At 35.5% G+C, this 20,819-nt stretch overlaps 1 protein-coding gene across 2 annotated transcripts in view; it reads right to left on the bottom strand.

Moving 5' to 3' along the window:
* LOC110811975 (ARM repeat superfamily protein) overlaps positions 1–19,737 on the bottom strand; it is a 40,872-nt gene extending 21,135 nt beyond the window's left edge. For both annotated transcript variants that reach the window (XM_088215436.1, XM_088215437.1), the window contains exons 1-15: positions 19,303–19,737; positions 18,983–19,105; positions 18,306–18,463; positions 17,502–17,546; positions 16,476–16,554; positions 16,263–16,336; positions 14,438–14,544; positions 14,123–14,305; positions 7,298–7,498; positions 6,965–7,184; positions 6,813–6,887; positions 6,366–6,712; positions 5,172–5,364; positions 4,823–5,066; positions 3,315–3,654 (exon numbers count right to left, since the gene is read on the bottom strand). In XM_088215436.1, coding sequence (XP_088071562.1) covers positions 3,315–3,654; positions 4,823–5,066; positions 5,172–5,364; positions 6,366–6,712; positions 6,813–6,887; positions 6,965–7,184; positions 7,298–7,498; positions 14,123–14,305; positions 14,438–14,544; positions 16,263–16,336; positions 16,476–16,554; positions 17,502–17,546; positions 18,306–18,463; positions 18,983–19,105; positions 19,303–19,371 — 2,458 coding nt within the window. In that variant the 5' untranslated portion in view covers positions 19,372–19,737. The remainder of the gene's footprint in view (positions 1–3,314; positions 3,655–4,822; positions 5,067–5,171; positions 5,365–6,365; positions 6,713–6,812; positions 6,888–6,964; positions 7,185–7,297; positions 7,499–14,122; positions 14,306–14,437; positions 14,545–16,262; positions 16,337–16,475; positions 16,555–17,501; positions 17,547–18,305; positions 18,464–18,982; positions 19,106–19,302) is intronic.
* Between the last annotated feature and the right edge of the window lie 1,082 nt (positions 19,738–20,819).

The raw sequence follows: 20,819 nt of genomic DNA, 5'->3' as shown, positions 1-20,819 counted from the left end.
GACTAGCTCTTTGTCAACAAGGACGGCAGGTTCACAATTTAAAGGACCAACTTCGTCCGACATGGGAACATTCAACGCAACAATATCAAAATCAGAACATTGAGCGGGGGAATTTGGCATACCTTCCACATTCTCTTGAGGGTTGGTCAAAATAAGAGCCAGTGGCCCCTCTAATTCGTGAGCTTTCTCCTCCCAGCATCCTCTTCCATTTACAAAGTAGTTGGTGAAGAAGGGGCCTCTTTTTCATTAGGACTTGTCAAGGGAGCAGGGAGAAACGGGGAGCCCTAGCCTCCTCCAAAAATTTAATTGGAGAGGTTTTCTTCTTCTTGGCCTCCAGAACCATTTAACTTTTGAGCTATTTTTTTTCTTAACAGTTCTGCTCGGCCTAGCTTAATCAACCCATTTGCCTATTTCTTCTCTTGTGTATCTCAGTTTCCAGCCCACTGGTTTTTGAGGCCCAACTGGAGAGTTTGTAGCCTGACTACGACGTCCGCTTGGTACCGAGGGAGTTTGAAATTTGAAATTTTGTCGAATGTTGACCGAGTCAGGTTGTTTCATCTCTACCCAAAGGTTTGGCTCATTGATCGGACGCAGGGCTTTCATCAACCTCCACCAGTCGTCCGCTTCAAAACCCTCGGGAATGAAGATTCGGTTGAACCTTTTACCTTTTTACTCCAAAAGGACTAGAAACCTTTCGTTCGTGTTCCAACAGAGGGCTACCCAGAGTGTGTGATTTAAGTCGTTGATGTGTTCCCTCCAGAAGATGCCCCCTTTGTACCAATAGAATCGCTCAGTGCATCGACGAGCCAGTCAACATCTTTCTTACCCAAGGATATCGTGACTCCGAACCCACGTCCATTTTCACAAATCCAAAGGCCATCGTGCTTTCTTTCGTTTCTGACAACATCAACGGACTTCCGATCCACCAGAAAAAATTTTTTGTTAATATTGTTTGCCATTGAAAGTTTCGAACGGCCAGCCATTCAGTTGACCCGAAGGGATGGATTAGTAGATCTCGAGGGGTGAAAGCGACCTAGAGAGAGTGTGTGTGTAAATGGTAAAGACTATTTTATAACAAGACTATTAAATATATGACTTGTTCTATTTTAGTAAGTCTTTTATATCTTGTTAAGGTTTTAGGTCTTATTTAGTAATATTATTTTGTCATTGTTTTCAATCCAAGAATGATAGGTTATGTAGACATTATAAATAATATATGGTTAATCATTATTTGATTGACTATTCGTGAATAAAACTATTGATTTCCTCTCATTGAATTGTGTAACAAACACGTGATTCTCAACAACATTCATAACAATGATCAAGGAAATATTTTTTTGAGAAAGACAAAGTATAATATTCATAATGCACCAAAATGGCACAATCCGTATACAAAAACTTATAGATCTATCGAAATATTAAAAAAATCTCTTAAATCCTCACTTGAAGAAAATAGTTGACAATTAATCAAAAAACTCAAGACCAAGAACCAAGAGTTGTCAAATCTATCAAAATTAGCATCCATATCCTCAAAAGCCTCCTTACTCCTGTTTTTCCAAATAACCCTAAAGTAGCCTAAGGGATAAGCTTAATTGTCTGCTTATCACTCTAAATGTCTCTCCATGCCCACAACTCCTCCTTAGGTTCACACTATAACCCAGTTCAGACCCCCGCTATAAGCCAAAACCCATAGAAGATCCTTGAAGGGGCATTACATATCTCAACTTCTGCCTTGCACAACTAAGACCCAGGATCTTGTCTCGAATTGTTTCTTGTACAGGCCACCCAGAGAGTTGCTCTCACCTTCCACACCATTTTTCTGCTCAAATGAAGATAGTAGGATTTGATTGTAGAAGAGCCCTTCAAACTTAGACTCGATGTAGGATCACCACCTGTGATAACATATTGAGGAGCTCCAAATAAATATCTACCTTCGAGTCATTTAGATCCCTGGACAAAACAACTACTTAAGATCTACTGCCAAGGTACACCTCATCCTCTCAAGTATCCTTATTCAGAGCAAGGTCAAAAATTAATGAGCATCTCAATCGGAGAATTTCCCCTTCCCATCAATTATATCTTCATAGACTCACCTTATTTCCTCCTTCCACTTTTCAATGAATGAAGTTCTGGTCAAACCCCTTATTTGAATTAATCCTCTTCCATAGCCCCACACCATAAGGCCCGCTTAGATTTCTAGTGTACCACCCAGGATTCTCCACTCCAAATTGACTCCCAATCAGCCTCCTCCATAAACTCACCTTCTCCTTCATGAATCTCCAAAGTCTTTTGCCTTAGAGCCAAATTAAACTCCACTAAGGACACCCTTCTTCCAACCTGCCAAACAGGTCTAAAATCTACTCAAAACAGGACCCAAGATACAATATCTCAATAGTATCTATTGCTTCAACAATCAATTGACCTCCGGGTCTCAAGTTAATCCTTCTGCAAGGTTTTTTTTTAAGAAGAGGGAAACAATTCCTATCTTTAAGAACTAAATCGTATACAACAAAACTAAGAACAATAATAGGTACCTTTACTACCAACTTTAACAGAGATAAAAAATAACAGACCTTTTGTATACTATTAGTAATACGTAACCCATATCCATGATTAAATTTAAACTATTTAAAACTAACCATTTATCTTTGTTATAACACTTAATATTAAGTCTTCCTCCTTTTTTTTTTCTTCTTTTTCTTTTATAGGAGAAATATTAGTATTTTCCTCCCTAATCATATTCTTTGTTTGAAATGAAAGATATCAATTGTCTGTAAATATAAAATTTGAAGTTGTAATAATTTGCTACTTCAAAAAAAAAATCACATTTTATTAACTCGGTCCTGGAAAACAAGAAATGACCAGCCTCAAAATAACCAAAAAATACCCATATCCTGAACCTAAAACGTGCCAAACTTGAAACAAGTAACAAGCCAACAAAAAGAAAACAGAGTATAACTAACTAGTAGGAATTAACTTCAAACCCAACTTAGAAACCTATCTTAACACCTAAATCAAGTTGCATAATAAGGTACTTCAAATAAAACTGAAATTGCGAATAAACAGAAAACAAAACTCCTAATTCCTGCATGATACACGATTAACTCCAACCCCAACTGATCAAACCATATCTTAACACCTAAATCAAGTTGCCATTTCTATGAAATGATAATAAGATAATCAAAAGAAAATTGAAATTGGAAATAAATGTAAAAGAAAAGTCCCATATTCCTGCAAGATGAGCATCCGTCAAAATAGTTAAATAACTCTGAATGAACACTTATATAAAAGCAAAAAGTCATATTGTGACTTACCGATAGACTTGTCTGACAAAGCAGCAGCACTACCGTCCATTTGACCATTAGAGATCAGGAATGAGGCTTGGAATCTTCCCAAATAATCAATAAATTTATCCCACACAAGTCCAGTGTGCTCCTTAATAAGAACCCCAAGGCACTCACAAGCAGGATTCCATAAATAGCTAAACCTATTATGGAATATGCCAATTAGACCATTCAATACAAGAGGTATGTATGTCTCAGATATTCTTCCAGCAGAGAGGTCCATCTGTACTCTAGAGATCAATAGGATAACCTTCCTACTTGTTGAAATCGAAAGGGAAGTTGCCTCTATTGAGAGGAAGAGTTCAAGAACCTGTTATTCAGGGGAAAAAGAAATTACAGCTAAAATTAGAATCAACTCAAACAACAGAGGCAGTGAGTACATATCTTTATAATGAGGCACTACAAGGGAAGTGGTTGTGACGGTTCATGAACGAGACTGATTCTTTGTGGAGGAGGCTTATTGGGGCGAAGTTTGGTACGATAGAGAGAGGATGGTTTTCTGGACGTATGGCTTATCCCCACGGGAGAGGGATGTGGAAAAGAGTGTACATGGGAAAAAGGCATTCAGAGGTATGTGTGATGGAGAGTGGGAGATAGGAGTAAACTTGGGTCCTGGTCAGATAGGTGGCTTAGAGATAGAGCACTAAAAGACAGTTTCCTGCAGATTTATACCATAACTCGTTATAAAGATATGTCAGCTCAAAAGGCCCTTGGTATTGGTGAAGGCAGAAGGGATTGGCATGTACAAGTTACGAGGAATCTCAATGATGGGAAAATTGGTGAATCTGAAGGTTTATCGGGCTCCCTGGAATTGTGTTCAGTGAAGATGTTGACAAGCCGGTTTGGGCACTTAATGCAACAGGGAGTTTCACGGTAAGATCTGTTTACAGATACTTGACTAATAAAGAGCTCATGGATAAAAGTTTTCCACATAAACAATTTCGGAAGATGAAGGCTCCATCTAGGATTGCATTCTTTTCTTGGGATGGATGTATCTTAACTATTGACAAGCTTAGAATGAGGAGAGGATTCAAGTCAACTGGTGTTGCTTATGTAGGAGGACAGAGGAGAACTGCAATCATATTCTTTTCGGGTGTCCAGTTGCGTATAACTTATTGTCAATGACTAATGGAATTTTTGGTTATCAGTTGGTGATGACATGTACTGTTAGGGATGAATTATGGGTGTAGAAGGGATTGGCCGAGGGGGAAAAGCAGTTAGGGTTGATTCCCCTTACCATATTTCGGGTCATTTGGAAGGAAAGAAACTGGAGAATTTTGAAGCGGAGGAGGAGAGTACAGATAGAATTAGAGAAAGATGGTTTCAGACTCTTGGTATTTAGTTATGGGTCAAATGATGCTTTCTATGGAAACTTACAGATTTGTAAATAATTTTGTACATGGGCAGCAAACCCTCGGTGCCTATACTTAATGATATTATTCCAGTTGTTATTTAAAAAAAAAAATAGATCTACATACATTGCTGCCAGCATGACAAGCTTGAGAACCTTCAGTTTTCATTTTCTTTTCCACTGGCTGATGCCCAGCAAAAGTATCATCTCCCAGTGGTTCATATTGGCATAAAATTCTTAGAGTAGCAACACGCATCTGCCTGTCTGAGTGACTCAAATTCTCAGAAAATATATCTAATGCATGCATGGCCTTCTCTGCTTTAAGCTCCGGGTGATATACTTTCATGCTGCCATCTGCTTGCAATGGAGGCCTGTAATTTAAACATTAATGTTTTAACCCGCAACAGATCAAACCCAAGCAACAGAAAATAGGTCCAGAAAAAAAGTTCTAAATTATCAATGTATAGATTACTTACCCTTGCAAATTATCCAAATAATCAGCAACAGCAGATAATACTTGTGGACATGATTTGTATGCTTTGGCAAAATCCACAACTTTCACTGTTTCTCCATTCTCAGCATTCTTATCAAAATGGCATCTATACAAGGAATTCAGTGCAGCACCAAACAGGCTTTGCCAAGTGCTTCTGGGGATACCAGCAAGGTCATCTTAAAAAAAGCCAATAAAAGTTATGTTATGAATAAAGACGTTAATGAGATGGAAGAAAGTATTCATTTATTCTTATCCTGCATTTTATCAAAATAACAAGTCGTATATCAAATTTCATTTGTAACCATTAATAGCCCACACTTAATTAGTCCAAAATTAGAATTGTCCCCTAACTGTATGCTTGTCTCATAACACAGGCTTGATTATATTAGTCACGAGCTAAATTATAATTTCTTTTTTTTTTTTGAGATAAAAGTAAGTAATAATATAAAAGAGACACCAAGGGGGCGTAACCCATGTACAAAAAAAAGATTTATAATTTCTTATAAATATCTTACCCTACTTCTTTTAGAAACAATACCAAAATTGAATATATATATATATATATATGATTTTAAATTAAATATGCAGTAAAATTTCAATTCTATAGCTAAATTGATATAGATAAATAAACATTTTACAAAACTAATCTTATTAACCATGATGATTAACCGACAGAACCCGTATTTGCTATTAGCTCAGAACAAGATGGTGAATCATTAGAATTGGCAATCTCATGAAGAGGGCAAATGTATGGCTAACAGATACTTTATTTGCCAGAGAAGAATGAATCCCTCTTCATGGGAAGTAGATTGGGATTCATCTCAAAGCATAAAGTGATGCTTGTAGCAATTAAAGGGTAAGTCCCTCTCCTCCTTAATAATATTTCTTCCTTTTAACGAAAAAAATAAAAAATAAAAAACAAAGGATGAGTAGGCCGTACTTTGATGAAAATGCAGGGTGCAATAAGAATCATCATTGTAGGATTACTGATAGGCGTAGAGACATGGTAATCGCAATAGAGACACAAACTATGACAAATAACTGTAGAAAGAAACTCTTCCAAGGATTGAGCAAATTATCAGCCCAATCATGTCTGAAATTTCCATATTGCTCTTTAATACAATATACCAATTAGTAACTAGTTCTATACATCCATAATGATGAAGTTCATGCTTACCAGCTTCAATTGCCAAAAACAAATTCAGTGCATCCATTAGATCAATTAGCAAAGAAGAATCAGCTTGGACATCAAACATATGAGGATAACAACTGATCATTCCCCAAAGTACAGCCAACCTGGCTTCATCAATATGACTGGACAAGCTGTTCCCTCCAATAATATCCTTTATTGCCCTGGTCCAGTTGAGAATTCCCTGTTGCAAACACTCATGAATTCTTGAAAGTCCTCCAGATGTATTGTCTAATATTTTGGAGCTTTGAGAATTCCCCCACAGTCTCTCACATAAGGTTAATAACAAACCTATGACTTCTTTCTCTGAAGAATCTATCAAATCATTCAATGCACTGAAAATCCAAACAAAAAAAATTCAAACAGAAGGAAGTGGATATGATGGAATTAAGTACAGAAAACACCCCAGAGAAAAAAAAGAGATGCCAATATTACCTCAAAACATTCACTCTAAATGCATCTAGTATGTAATGGTCCTTCTGTATTAATTCTTCAATAAAAGTCAACAAACTGAAACATAAACATTTAATATATCAATTACCTGATGATGAAACACAAAAACCCAGACTATTGTATGAAGGAAGTACCTTGAGTTCCTCAACTGAAATGCAGGCGCCCATTGTAATGAACAGACAGAGATAGTTGATATATTATTAGAACTTTGGAGCCCATCAAGAATGCATGACATCAGTCGTAGAACCTTATCAACAACTTTAGATAAATGACCATCTACCTCCATGGTGTCAGAAGGTGCTGCAATGAATGCACGCACAAGGAAGTCCACACATTCAAGCACCACTTCATAATCTGCTCAAATCAGGTCGCTGACATCATTAGAAAATGATATAATACAAATCCTGCTAGGCGACACAGGAAAGCAATCAAATTACAAAATGCCTAGTTATTATCGTGTGGCTCACCAGATACTTTGCATCCTTTCTCAATCTTAAGCACAGAAATAAGAAATGATAACAAGCGACTTAGATGCAACAAGGACTTTTTAGTTGCACTATCATTTATTTTCTTGTACAAGCACTTCCACATCAAATCTAACTCCTTCGATTCTAACTCTTGACACAATCTTTCCAAGGCAGCAATCACAACATCAACAATAGCTGAACCTGCAAGATAGTAAGAAACAAGCACAATGAAAGTTATGAACCACCAAATCAACCAGACAAACTTCCCTCAAAAACAAAATCCACCATAATGCATAAATGTATTAACACTTACAGCCACTATTTTAAGTAAAAGAAAAAATAGCAAACTCAATGTCGAATTAGACACCAACAAGCACCCAAGGTAAAAAGAAAGTATGCCCCTTAAAGAAGAATTCAACCAATAAAATATATGTCTTGACTTCTATTATTCAGGAATAGAAAATGACACAGCTCCATTGGCTTTAATTTAAAAACCAATCTCGAGAAACGGATTTAAATCTTAAAAGACTTTAAACTCAATATTTAACTGTATGTTAAAAAGTAGCTCTCTCAAAAAAAATTATATGTTAAAAAGGGAGTTACAGACTACATAAAGATACCCCACATGTTTCTTTCATATCCCTCAAAGAGAAACCACTAAATTACTTATTTTTCCGGTAAAGAATAGCTATGATAACAAATTATCAAAATTCAAACTCCATCACTTTGTATTTTTGGAGGGGAGATATAAAATCCTACCCCCTTTTCTTGGAATCCTAACAACCCACAACTCATATGTTCCTGATAACCATTGCTAGTACTTTGTAGCAAGATACCTAATGTACCAACCAACCCAAAAACAAATCATAAGAAAGACATAGTAAAGAGGGAGACCAGAAAGATAGTCTGAATAAAGTAATCAATCCTAACGTAAGGATAAGCTCCTTCAAATGATCAAGACCCTCATTATATGCTCAGAATAAATATCCCCAAAGGAAAGAAAACAAGAACTATCCCTTGAAGGAAGACCTATTTGTGAATAGCATTTTTATTTCCTACAGAAAAGAAAGAGGAAAAAGAATCAAGCATACCATGCTTCAGTCTAAACCTTTCGCGCTGATACCTAAAACATTCCTAGCCATGTCAATATTTAGCTAATAAACTACACAGAGATCTCAAAGTCGAGCATCTTAACAAAGTAGAATTAGCTTTCAAAAGCCTAAAAGAAACTGAAAGGTGAAATCTCAAACATAATTGTCAACAAACACACTCTACCTATTTCTTCCATTTGGAAACTACAAATTCTGGCAATTTCCCATAGTACAGTGAATTCAGGCTGCCATCTCCAATCCTGAGAACAAATAAACCATTTCTTGCTACCATTATGCAGGAAGAGGAATGGTTGATCTACCATTATGCAAGGGGCAACGGACGTTGTCTAATCAGAAGAGTAAGTCCAGAATAGACAGATTCTTTATCTCTTCTTGCTTTCTGTTTGATCTTATGGGAGTTAGTCAAAAAATACTTCCTCAGCCAACATCAGATCATTATCCCATATGTATTGAGGCTGATGGGACTCAGTGGGGTCCAATGCCTTTTCGGTTAGACAACAAGTGGTTGAAGAATGAGAACTTTCGCCATTTGGTAGAAAACACTTGGAAAAATTGCGTTATACGGGGTTGTGCTAGTGACAGATTTGTTCACAAACTTAAGGCTCTGAAGAATGCAGTCAAAAAATTTGGGCAAGGAGGAGAGGGAGCAAACTAAAGTAATTTTTTTTCTGTTTTGGCTCAAATTAATGATTTGAACTCCAAAGAGGAAGCTGTAGGGTTGAATGATTAGGAAAGTAGTAGGAGAGGGACTTTCAAGCTTCAATTGACTTTGTATCTGCAGGAAGAGGAATTGATGTGGAGGCAAAAATCCAGAGAAAAATGGCTGGCAGAGGGGGACCAGAACACTAAGTATTTCCACGCTTTAGCTTCTCACAGACAAAGATGCAATTATATTGAAGAAGTCTGGGTAGATAATAAGAAAATTTCTAGTAATACTGAACTAAGAGAGGTTTCAGGGAGCATTTCTTACAGCTTTTTGAGGAGGTTTGTGTTACAAGACCTAATTTGGATGGTTTGCACTTTAATTGTATTTCTGGGGATAGTAGGTGGATGCTGGAGGCTAAATTTTCCGAGGAATAGGTGTTTGAGTGTTTGAAATCTTGCAATGGTAACAAAGCTCCAAGTCCTGATGGTTTTAATATGAAGTTTCTTCAAACTTTATGGGTGCCTCTGAAAGTCGATATTATGGAAATATTTAATGAGATGCATCATGCCGGGAAATTTGTAAAATCTTTGAACTCCACTTTTATCTCTCTTATTCCTAAAAAAAGTGGTGCTAATGATTTTAGAGATTTCAGACCAATTAGTTTGGTAGGTTATATGTGTAAACTAATTGTTAAAGTATTGGCTAGGAGATTATTCAAGGTGTTGGGAGAGGTTATTGGGGATTGTCAACATGCTTTTGTGGGAGGCAGATGTGATGGCTGCAAATGAGACGTAGATTACTAGAAATAGAAATCGTTTAGTGTGTAAACTTGATATGGAGAAAACGTATGATCACCTAATTGGAAGTTTGTTGACTACATGCTATTTAGGATGGGTTTTGGGCTGAAATGGAGAAATTGGATGAAATCTTGCATCAATACTATTTCTTTCGCTGTTTTTGGTTAATGGGGCCCCCTCCAAATTTTTTAATGCCTCGAGAGGGTTAAGGTAAGGGGATCCCCTATCCCACCCCTATTGTTTATTATGGCAATGGAAGGCTTTAACGAACTACTTGGAGAGCAAAAGACCTTAATTTGTTGAAGGGTGTGCTGGTGGGGAGTAGAGATGATTCATATGCTTCGATTTTAGGGTGTAAGGATGTCAAATTCCCCTTCAAATATCTTGGGCTTCCGTTGGGGGCAAAATACAAGGATCAAATTATATGGGAACTGATTATTGATTTATTTGAGAAAAGACTAGTGGGGTGGAAGAGAAATTTTCTTTCAAAAGGGGTTAAGATATACCCTAATTAAAAGCACTCTTGCAAACCTTTCATTATATTACCTATCTACCTTAACCATTCCGGTGAAGGTGGCTAAAAAATTGGAAGCAATTCAGTACAGATTTTTATGGGGAGATGTTGATGATAATCGTAAATTTCACCTTGTAAATTGGGAAGCCTTAAAAGAACCAATCACATTTGGGGGCTTAGCATTAGATCTTTGGTAAAAATGAATGAGGCGCTTCATGGCAAATGGTTATGGAGGTATTCGAGGGAAGAAAATAGTTTATGACGAAGGGTCGTTGATTCTCGGTGGGGTATGATTATGAATTCTAATGGGAGTTGCCGCATCTCTATTCCTCATGGGAGAGGGTTATGGAGAAAATACTCATGCATAGATCTTGTTTTCTGCAATGTACTAAGTGAAAGTTAGGTAGAGGAACAAGACTGATTTTTGGGAATACAATTGGGTGGGTAATGGCAGCTTAAAGGGAAGATTTCCTAAAATTTTCAGTATCACTGAAAACAAGAATTTGGCTGTAGAGAGGCATACCAGCTCTCGGATGGGAATGTAGTTTGATCCATTAATGTTAATAGGAATTTGAATGATTGGGAGTTGGGGGAATATGGAGGCTTGCTGCAGCTTCTTGCAGAACAAAATATTTCTAGTGGTGATGATCTGCTTCTGTGGAATTTGGAAAAAAAATGGCTCATTTTCTGTTTCTTCTTATTATCAATTTTTGTGTATGAAGAGTGAAGCGGGCAGAAGTATATTTCCGGCAAAACAAATTTGGAATACCAAGGTTCCCCCCCCATTTTGTTTTTTTCACTTGGGAGACTTGCTAGGAGAAGATTTTTTTTGTTTTTAAGATAAAAGTAAGCAATAATATTAAAGAGACGCCAAGGTGGCATATCCCATGTACAGAAAAGGATTTACAGATATGTAAGAATATTTACAATAGAACCAAAATCGTCAAAAGAAACAAAATTATGGCCAAATTGCAGGGAGAAGATTTTAACTATTGATAAGTTGAAAATTAAGGGTTGCATCTTGGGGAACAGTTGCTATTGCTGTTTGAAGGCAGAAGAAACATGTAATCACCTACTATTGTGATGCCCTATTGCTTACTGCTTGTGGACTTATGTGTACGGTCTTTTGGGTATTGATTGGGTCATTGTGGGTTCGATGGGGCGAGAGATTTGGGCTTGGGTATTTAATTGTAAAAAATAAGTTAGCTAATATTGATCCCTTTGACAGTTTTGTGGGTCATTTGGAAAGAAATGAATATTAGAGCATTTGACAGTGAGGCAAGTAGCATTAGTAGATTAAAAGATAGATGGATACATTATTTTGAGCCTATATTGTTAGCGCATGACATTATTAGTGATGTGAATTTTGAAAATATCATTGATACACTAATACTATTGTAAATTTTTTATACATGAGCGGTATCCCCGTTTTTTGTACCTAGTTAATATACAGTTTACACTTTTTATTTCAAAAAAAAATAAACCATTTCTTTTCGCTCTCATATGGTGGTCAACATCCCAAATAGAAAGCTTCTATGGCTATGAACCCGGATTATTAGGGTATTGACGAATTTTGTTGAGATTTCACTTTTTCTAAAGAAAATAAATATTCAGCAAAAGCACCATGACAAACATATTGGTCTGTAATGTGTAAGGCACCCTCCACTTAATAGAAAACATCAATGAGCTAAAGCTCATGATGTTAAAATCCTATGTGCTAGAGATGAACACATCCAATCTTGATGGAGCACAGAGATACTGGTGGTGGGTAACGACTCTGTGCTTGAGCCCATAGAGTAACCAGGAATATTGCCCTTTCCTACCATCTGTGGGATGAGGTGGGCCGATATAAATATCGGATGGTTTGGGGCAAGCCATATACTCCACAATGATGCAAATAGTACCCCTCTCCATGAGGATTTAGCAACTTTCTTCACCCCTGACCCCCGAATAATCCAACAAGGATCCTCTCCACTATGAGAGAAAACCGAATTTTTTATTTTCAAAAAAGAATAAAAAAGGAGAGTTAACCGAATTTAGGCCAAACAACTTAACTAGCCTCGTCCATGTTTCTGTGTTAGATCGGCTGGATGATACTTATCCTTTCAGTCTTACTTGTAACAACTTTCCTTCTTTCCTATATATTTCTTATTTTTATAAAAGAAGAAACATTACTAAAGTGGGAAAAAGTTGTTACAATTGATACTGAGAGATTTGATATCCTTGATAAAAGTAAATAACAATGAACTACTGTTATATCCTTGTCTTTTTATTTGGTCATTATTGGTAAGGATGCCTTGTGGTGAGACTTCCTTAGAGCCAAATTTGGTTTGCATCTGGATAATTGGCCCTCTAAGGTGGGCACAAGTTGTCTTGGTCATAATTTGTGGAGATGTATCGGTAGGAACTAGGACATCTTTCTTCAAGATACTTAGTTTAAGGTTGCTGACGCAACGGGCCATTAGATTATGGCTTCATGCTCGGTGGTTATAGGTTGCTAAAAGACTCTTTTTCCTCTATCTCTTAGTTGCAAGGTGTCAGGAGATTAAGATGCAAGATTGTTTTGTGGAGTATAGTGGCAGGATTGGATGGACAGTTCCCCTTATTTGCAAACTAAATGATCACAAAATTGACAGTTGGTGCCCTTCCTTCAAACTTTGGAGTGTACTCTAATCCAGTTTGATTGTTGAAATAAGCTGATTTGTAAGCATATTTAGAAAACAAATACTGCTCTTAGGATTGGTTTTTATCTTCTTGAAAGCCGCATGGAAAAAAATTTTGCCAATTTATAATGTAAAGGGAGGCAGAATTTGGGTGAACAAGCCACCTTAGTTTATTTAATTATAAAAGAAATAAAAATAATGATAGCATAAACATATCTTATTATAAAAGAAGAATTTGGTTATTTTTATTTCTTATTAAAGGCATTTAGGTCATATAGGAACTAAATATAATATGAAATAAATCTATTATTGCCTATTTAATTAGGATGCTAATCGGTTACATTTGGTTTTTCTTTTTTTCAGCAGTAGTAGGATTGTGTTCTGTAAAGTAGGAACAAATAAACTAAGGTGGCTTGATGAACCGAGTTTATGCTTTGATACCAACTGATATATGACAGAGAGTTTGAGCACAAAACTTAGAAAAATTTTATTAAGAATTAAATTTAGAGACAGACCTCGATAATCTAATCAATATCTAAATATGTGAATAATAATAATAAATAGTCTACTTGATAATTAAGTTAGAGTATCTTATTTATATGCACTAAAATAAAATCAACACAGAAAAGCTAAAAAATAAGAAAATAAGTTAAATTATTGATTAACCCACAATAAAAAAAAAAATAACTAATTTTTTTTTTGAGATAGCGCAACAAAAAAAATGACTAATAAGCACCCTAATCAAATAGGTAATAGTAAACTTATTCCATATTATATACTAGTTGCTAATACCTCAAGAAAACATAAACATTACAATTCATTATTGAAATATATTCACTCTAGAACCTTCAGTTATGCATCAGCAGCACTGCCTTGGCGCTCTTTCAATGTTTTTTCCCCTTTTTTTCTCTCAAAAAGAAAATATAACTCTCTACATATTAATTAATTGGACCATCTCCCTCCTCCCCCCAATCAATTTCATTGTATAATGGTTTACAAACTGTTAAACACTAAAAAATAACAACATTAAATATATGCATGAGATACACATACAAGAAAAATATGTATTCAGATGTTACAAAGAAAATCTTACCTCTTTTTAATTTATCACCAATAACAAATATTGAATCTCCCATCACTAATTTAAAAGCTCTTCCTGCTTTTGAATGTAGTGTCATTGAGATTCCCCGCATAATGTAAAAAAGCAAAGCAGTTACTCCAGATTTTATCCTAACAAGTGGTTTCTTCACAACTTCAAGCATGATCTTCTTCACACCTATTACATTTCAGTTCACAACAATGTATATTATGCTCTAGAGATCTTCAGATTTGTGTAGCATAATCAAATTGTTCTAGGAAAATAAAAGAACAAAATTACTCATTCAAATCATCGAAACATTCTTAGTACATTTTGTAAACAGTTCGTCAGGTGCATTTCTTAGCAAGAATGATACTGCCTCTGCCATAAACTCTTGGACGTAATCTTTTGGGTAATATCTTAATTTTTGTGTAACTCTGCCAAAAAGAAAGAACAAGTAAAGTTGTTCAGAGTTACGTTGTGATGTACGAAAGTGTCTATGTAAATAATTATTATTGCTAAAACGCATGCAGTAGAAAATAGCAATCCATTAGAAGGCACCATGAGCTCGCAAAAACAAAGGTATATTATCAGACCTCTCGGTTGCCAAATTCTAACAAATGGAGACCAGAAGTTACCATTCTAGAGAAGATGTCAGAAATGACAAAGATGAAGCCATCTTCTAACATCACTTACCAAACCGGAGAAGTTCTCTTCAACCAATCAATAACATAACATATTCAAAGATTATATCAATTGAATGGAAAATGTTATTTTAAGTTGTCTCAATTTATTTGAAACTATTTGAAAGGAAAAGGAACTCAATCATCTTCTAGGAACAAGATAAAAGGAAATCCGAGATTCGATGCATGGAATAAAGTAGACTTAATGATCATGTAATACTTATGGAACTCAATGAACCATGAAATAGTGACAAGTTCTAATCTACAGCTAAAAAAAGATTCGGGATATTTGATGGAGTATTAAAAGACTCATGATGCGCCCTCTTATCACAAATATTTTATATATAAAAATAAGTTTTAGATATTATACTTATAATTCTTTTTTTTTTTCTTTTTTTATCATAAGTTTATCTCTTATGCATTAAATATGTGTCTTACATTCACAGGTAGTAGATATATTGTAATTTATTAATCAACATATAATATCAAGCAAGTAAAGTTTATTTTTATAATTAAATCAATAACTAAGTTTTATTTTATTTTCAAAATAAATAGTTACATAAATATTCTATTGTATTATTAGAATACCGTACCCATTTATTAGATAAATGTCATGTGTATTTATAATTTTTACAAAAAATAATTTAAAGTTTTTATTTAATAATTATAATAAAGAAACATGTTGGCGTCCATAATGTAATGCATGCCACAATTGTACTTATAATTTTTTTCCAAAAAAAAAAAAAGTATACTATTAACTGGAACTAACGGAGTGCAACCTGTATACATAACAAATAAGTTAAATATCAATCAGGTCCCAAAATCCTCATAAATATGCATGCACAATTATATTACTTACCATTAGCACCAAAAAAAAAATTACAATTAATATTTTTGTAATAATAGTCAAATTAAATAATATATTTAAATTAATAAAGTATAATACATGCATATTTAAAATATATATAAGCCGAAGAGAACATAGCACGCACAAAAACTAGTATTACCTAATGTTATAATTTATAATTTCAGAGCTACTAGATACAATTAGTTCTTGTTCTCATAATTTTTCTCTCTAAGCCTCACCTTCAACACATGGTAAGAGATTCTTCATCCACATGTTAAAACAAAATACAGTAAATGAACTTGTTTTCTTACTTCTTCATGTCTCAATAGTTAAAATTCTTTCCCCAAAAACCACTTAAGCAGAGGAAAAACCTTCAACAAATAAGAAATGTAAAACCATGAAATAAAAAAGCGAGAAAAGTTCCTCTTTCCCCACTTGGAACTGAGATATGGTTTTCTAGAACTTAGTTCATATGAAAATCTTTTCATGAATGTTATTCTCTACATCGCAAAATCAACCAAGGTAATGTCTATCCCAGTGCAAACCTAAAAGACGCATAAGTTAGACAAACACTTAGAGCCTGTACATCTTCTCAGAATTCAAAGAACATCAAAACAGAACTTACTTGAGTACATATACAATGTCCTGCATGAGATACTTCTGTAGATACATCATGGTATATGATAATGACATGAAAATCTGCCAGAAGAGCCACATATCTAAAATTAGAATTTGCAAATATGTATGCCGTCAAGCCAGATTTAGAGGGACTGAAAAAGAGAGAGAATATCAATAGTTTAAGCTTTTTCATTTTTTTCTGCAAATTTAATAGTTAGACCTGCTCAACAATCTCTGGCTCTTTATCACCTCCACTGTTGAGAAGCGTCACTATTGTAGCCACAAGCCTAGGCAAAAAACTGATTGCAACCAAGATACATAAGAAATGAGCAGAACAAACAACAAACAATGTGCAAAATTAAAAACAAAAGGCCCAGGAGGATAAAATTGGAAGATTAGTTTCCAAAAGGTTATATCATGAAAGCTTATGTCTATTATTCCTATGGCTACCATCTGGGTAATTTGGAAAGAAAGAACAAAGGATTTTGATGGCTCTCTTTCTCTCTATGCTAACAATAGAGATCATTAGTTCTAAACCCTGATTATTTTGTTGATGTTTTAATGTTCACTTTCTCAACAATGGTAAGGATTTGGGGAAACCTTAGATATTCTTTCTCTTCCCAATATGTTAAGCCTCTCCTATATATGGATTGCACCACTTTTCATGCCTGTCTATAATATCAATCCTTTTTCTCTACCAAAAACAATGTTAGGAAAATTAAAAGCCTTCCTGAATGCAAAAATATATATCAATATAATTAGGAATGTATTTATGCATATAAATGCAATAAATTCACTGCCCATATATACCTAATCTTTAGGAAATAAAACTAGAAAATTACAAAATGAACTTTTACTCCTATTTAGTCTAACTTTATGTTTAGATTTCCTTCCTCAAATGGGGTCCATGTTTTAGGATTTCAGGATAACATTCCTGTAGTTTTAAGGCTAAAAGCAGTGTTCAACCATCACTTTGAAACATGTACCGCGAACTGAAACAATTTATCACTGCAAAGATCCAGATAAAGTCATGCATATGCACCCATGCAAACACAAACACACACAAACATAATCATCTCGCACAGAAATGATCAAGCAATGAGCAAAAACCAACCAATCCACCCCAAAGCAAATACTTCTAAAAGCATGTCCAAAGAAAGTCAACCTGAATAATAAAAAGGGCAGATGAATAGGAGAATGGTCAATAGACTGAGTCACACAGAAAGTCAGTACAGAAAAAACTCACGGTGTAAAGTCCTCCAGAAGATCTCTAGAAAAAGCAGCCATCAGCCTGCAAAAATGCATTCAATTTCAAGAGGTAGAATAAGCTACGAATACACCAATATGCATACTCCATAAGATTAAAGTCTATCATTTGAACTGCATAGGTATCACAATACAGTGCCCTCTTAACCTCGTCCAAGAGGCAGTTAAGCAGGATAAGCTTATTTCATCGTTTTAGGTTTCATTGGGCCATTGAAGACAAGTAACCAATTATATTTCAAAAAAAAAGACAAGTAACCAATTACAACTGAGTTTCATAAATGGCATTTAACAATAATATTTCCAGTTTTCCTGTTAACTGATGAAATTGCTCCATTTATCATCAAGCAGAGAGCATTCTGGAAAACTGCCACGAGAATCATCTTCCAAACTAAATAGCTGATTTGTGTATGGTCATAGTTCATTATGTCTTATCCTGGCAAGGGTTGCTTCCTATTTATGTTAGAAGGGATTTCATGCATGTACAAATGTCTGTTCTTTTACCAAGTGAAGTATCTTGCTTTCAGTCTAAAATATTGATATAAGTAAGGGTATGGAAGCCCATATCCAACCAAAACAATCTCCAGACTCGATAGATACTTTTTATTTGAAAATGGTAAAGAACAGGAGTTAAAGAGATCCTGATTCAAAAGCCAACTTATATGACAGTGATAACTCATGCATACTGTCAGGGTTAAACAGACCGTGAAAATATGAAATAGTTTCAACAAGAGTTCTTCTAAGTAAAAGCTTAAACAAAAAATCAATGAGGCATAGACTGGCATACCTGAGAATAGGCTCTAGCGATAGTCTTGCCTTCATCTGTAATCTAGACTGGAGTTTTGAAAATATCAATTCCTTGTGCAGTAGAACCAAGGGCAATGTCTGGACAAATGGCATCATTTCCTCATAAAACGAAATAAAATCCTCTGCAGTATTTAATTCCTGGATATCGCCCAAATAAAAGAATGTCAATGGTGATCAACAGGACAAAACAAGAAAGCAAAAACAAGAACAATCAAGTGCCTAGTAATTCTAAAATTTACATTAGTTTTCTTTTTTCCTGAAAGCTAACTACTATATTTTGCAGTTGAACAAAGGATACAGAACTCTAGCGAGCAAAGAACTAAGCAAGTGAAACACCAAAAGACCCCAAAAAGCTACAAATAATAAATTCCAAAAATTGATAGACAACAGGTCGGGATTAGTAGTGAGCAGGTTAACAAATCTTTTGCAAATCATAGCTAAGCTGAAATTTTGTCAAAATAAAATAATAACAGATGAGCTCAAGTGCCGCAACAAAGGTGAACAAAGAGACAAATTGAAATCTCCACTAATTGTTCTCTATCAAATCCTAACCTCTCTAAAAGGTTTAGTTCTCCGCATACTACACTGTATAATTACCAAAGCGATAACACCAGCCACTTCAAAGTAAAATCAGAAGTTTTTCAAAATAAAACATACCCTCCACTCTATAAGGCAATCACGGAAAAAAGAGGACCCCTCAGAAGGCTCAGCCTTAATTTTATCAAGGCTTCGGAAGACATTGATGTCAATATCCTCTATCTGCTGGGACTTTGTCTTGAACTGCACGGAGAATATCAAGCATCACCAATTAACAACAAGAAAAAGAAGAACATAAGCGAAGGTTTTAGAGACTTAGAGATGACACGTGAATACAGGCATGCATGTATGTACATAAACCCGTAAACATACATGAGCACGTAATGCAGAGATTTAAAAAAAAAAATAGAAAGAACGAAAGAATAAGCAAGAGTGCATACAACAAATCTCCTGCGACCGGGGGATTTGTTTAAGGACTTGACAGCTCGAGCATGGAAAGGCGTCGCCATTGTATTAGATGCTTTCCTCTTTTTCTTGAGCTTTTGACTAAGACTGGATGGGGATATATGGAATTCCTCTTACGCGCGAGCGGTTACGGTCTCCGCCTTCGACTGAAGGCCGAAAGACTACGAGGAATATAAGAAAAAGATAGGGGACCCGAGTTCAGCCTGTGTAGCTTGAAATATAGGGAGAACGGAAAAATAAGTGAATTTTGCAAAGCTTTGTCAGTCCTACAGATATTCAAATCAAGTAGATTTGTGATTGTGTAAAAAGTCCCGGTGCATGGGAGGTTCGAACTTCTCCTTGCCTTGTTCAATCTTCGGGCTAGGGTTTAAGCGAGGTTCCAAGAGCTTCTGGTTTCTAAAACAGATTTAAGCCCACTATTAGGGTGACCGGGCCGAACAGGGCGAATTCCCATCACTGTTCCGATGCACCTATATCTCCACCCTTTAAATTTACTTTGTTTTTTTTTTTAAATCTTCTTCTAAAAAAATAATTAAATAAAAACAAAAAAAATCATATTAACAAGAAATAATAAAAATTAGTTATTTAAGTAAAGGTAGTCCATAATAATATTAGTTGTAACGGTCCCGGAAATTTAAAATGAAATATATTAAAAATATCAAATGCGGAAGCGATGTCAAAAATTCGAATAACATCCCTTACACTAAAACCAAAAACGTACTCACAAAATATAAAAGATCAAACTACCTAAAGGAGAAACTTGAAAGTAAAAGCTACGAATATGACTATGGAGTCTTTAGGCGTCCCCTTCGTCGTCCTCCTGCGGAACCGGCTCGGGAACGATGTCATCCTGATCTGAAATGATTAAATAATGAATGAGCTACACTAACCCAGTAAAGACATCACGATATCTCACCGTCACGGAGGTAAAGGTGGGTAGAAAACACAAAAAGACCAATGGAGCATAATTTACAACAAATTCTTTTATCAATAATAAATCATTCACCATCCACTTACCTCGGTGAAAACCATAAAACAGTATACAAAAGCAATAACATTATCATCATCATGAAACCATATATGAACTGTATAACATAATACTTATCAAGCCTTTTGTAATTCAATCGTTACACAACATATTTTCCTCATTTACCAGCCCACTAGTATCCATGGGGATCCATAGGGGTCCCACTACCCGTTAACCCTTAACGCTTGAAATCAGATTCCAGGGCCGTCCCCATACCCCGTCCGGTATGGGCGCCAAAACTATAAACCTCATTACATCGTCCGGTATGAGGGTGAAACGGGCCGTCCCCATACCCCGTCCGGTATGGGCGCCAAAACACATAAGATCTCCATACCCCGTCCGGTATGGGAGACCACAATCCCGGTAGGGTTCCCTACGGACCCGGTCCGTCCACCATCTTGCAGGATATCTAGTCAGGTTGACCACGTTATACAATTACCCATTTACATAATCTTTCATTCCCTT

This window comes from Carica papaya, chromosome 3 (genome assembly GCF_054855325.1).
Source record: "Carica papaya isolate Zhongbai chromosome 3, ASM5485532v1, whole genome shotgun sequence".
In the NCBI taxonomy this organism is placed as follows: domain Eukaryota; kingdom Viridiplantae; phylum Streptophyta; class Magnoliopsida; order Brassicales; family Caricaceae; genus Carica; species Carica papaya.
Note: the sequence above shows the minus strand (reverse complement) of the source record. Positions and strands in the feature narration are given on the sequence as shown.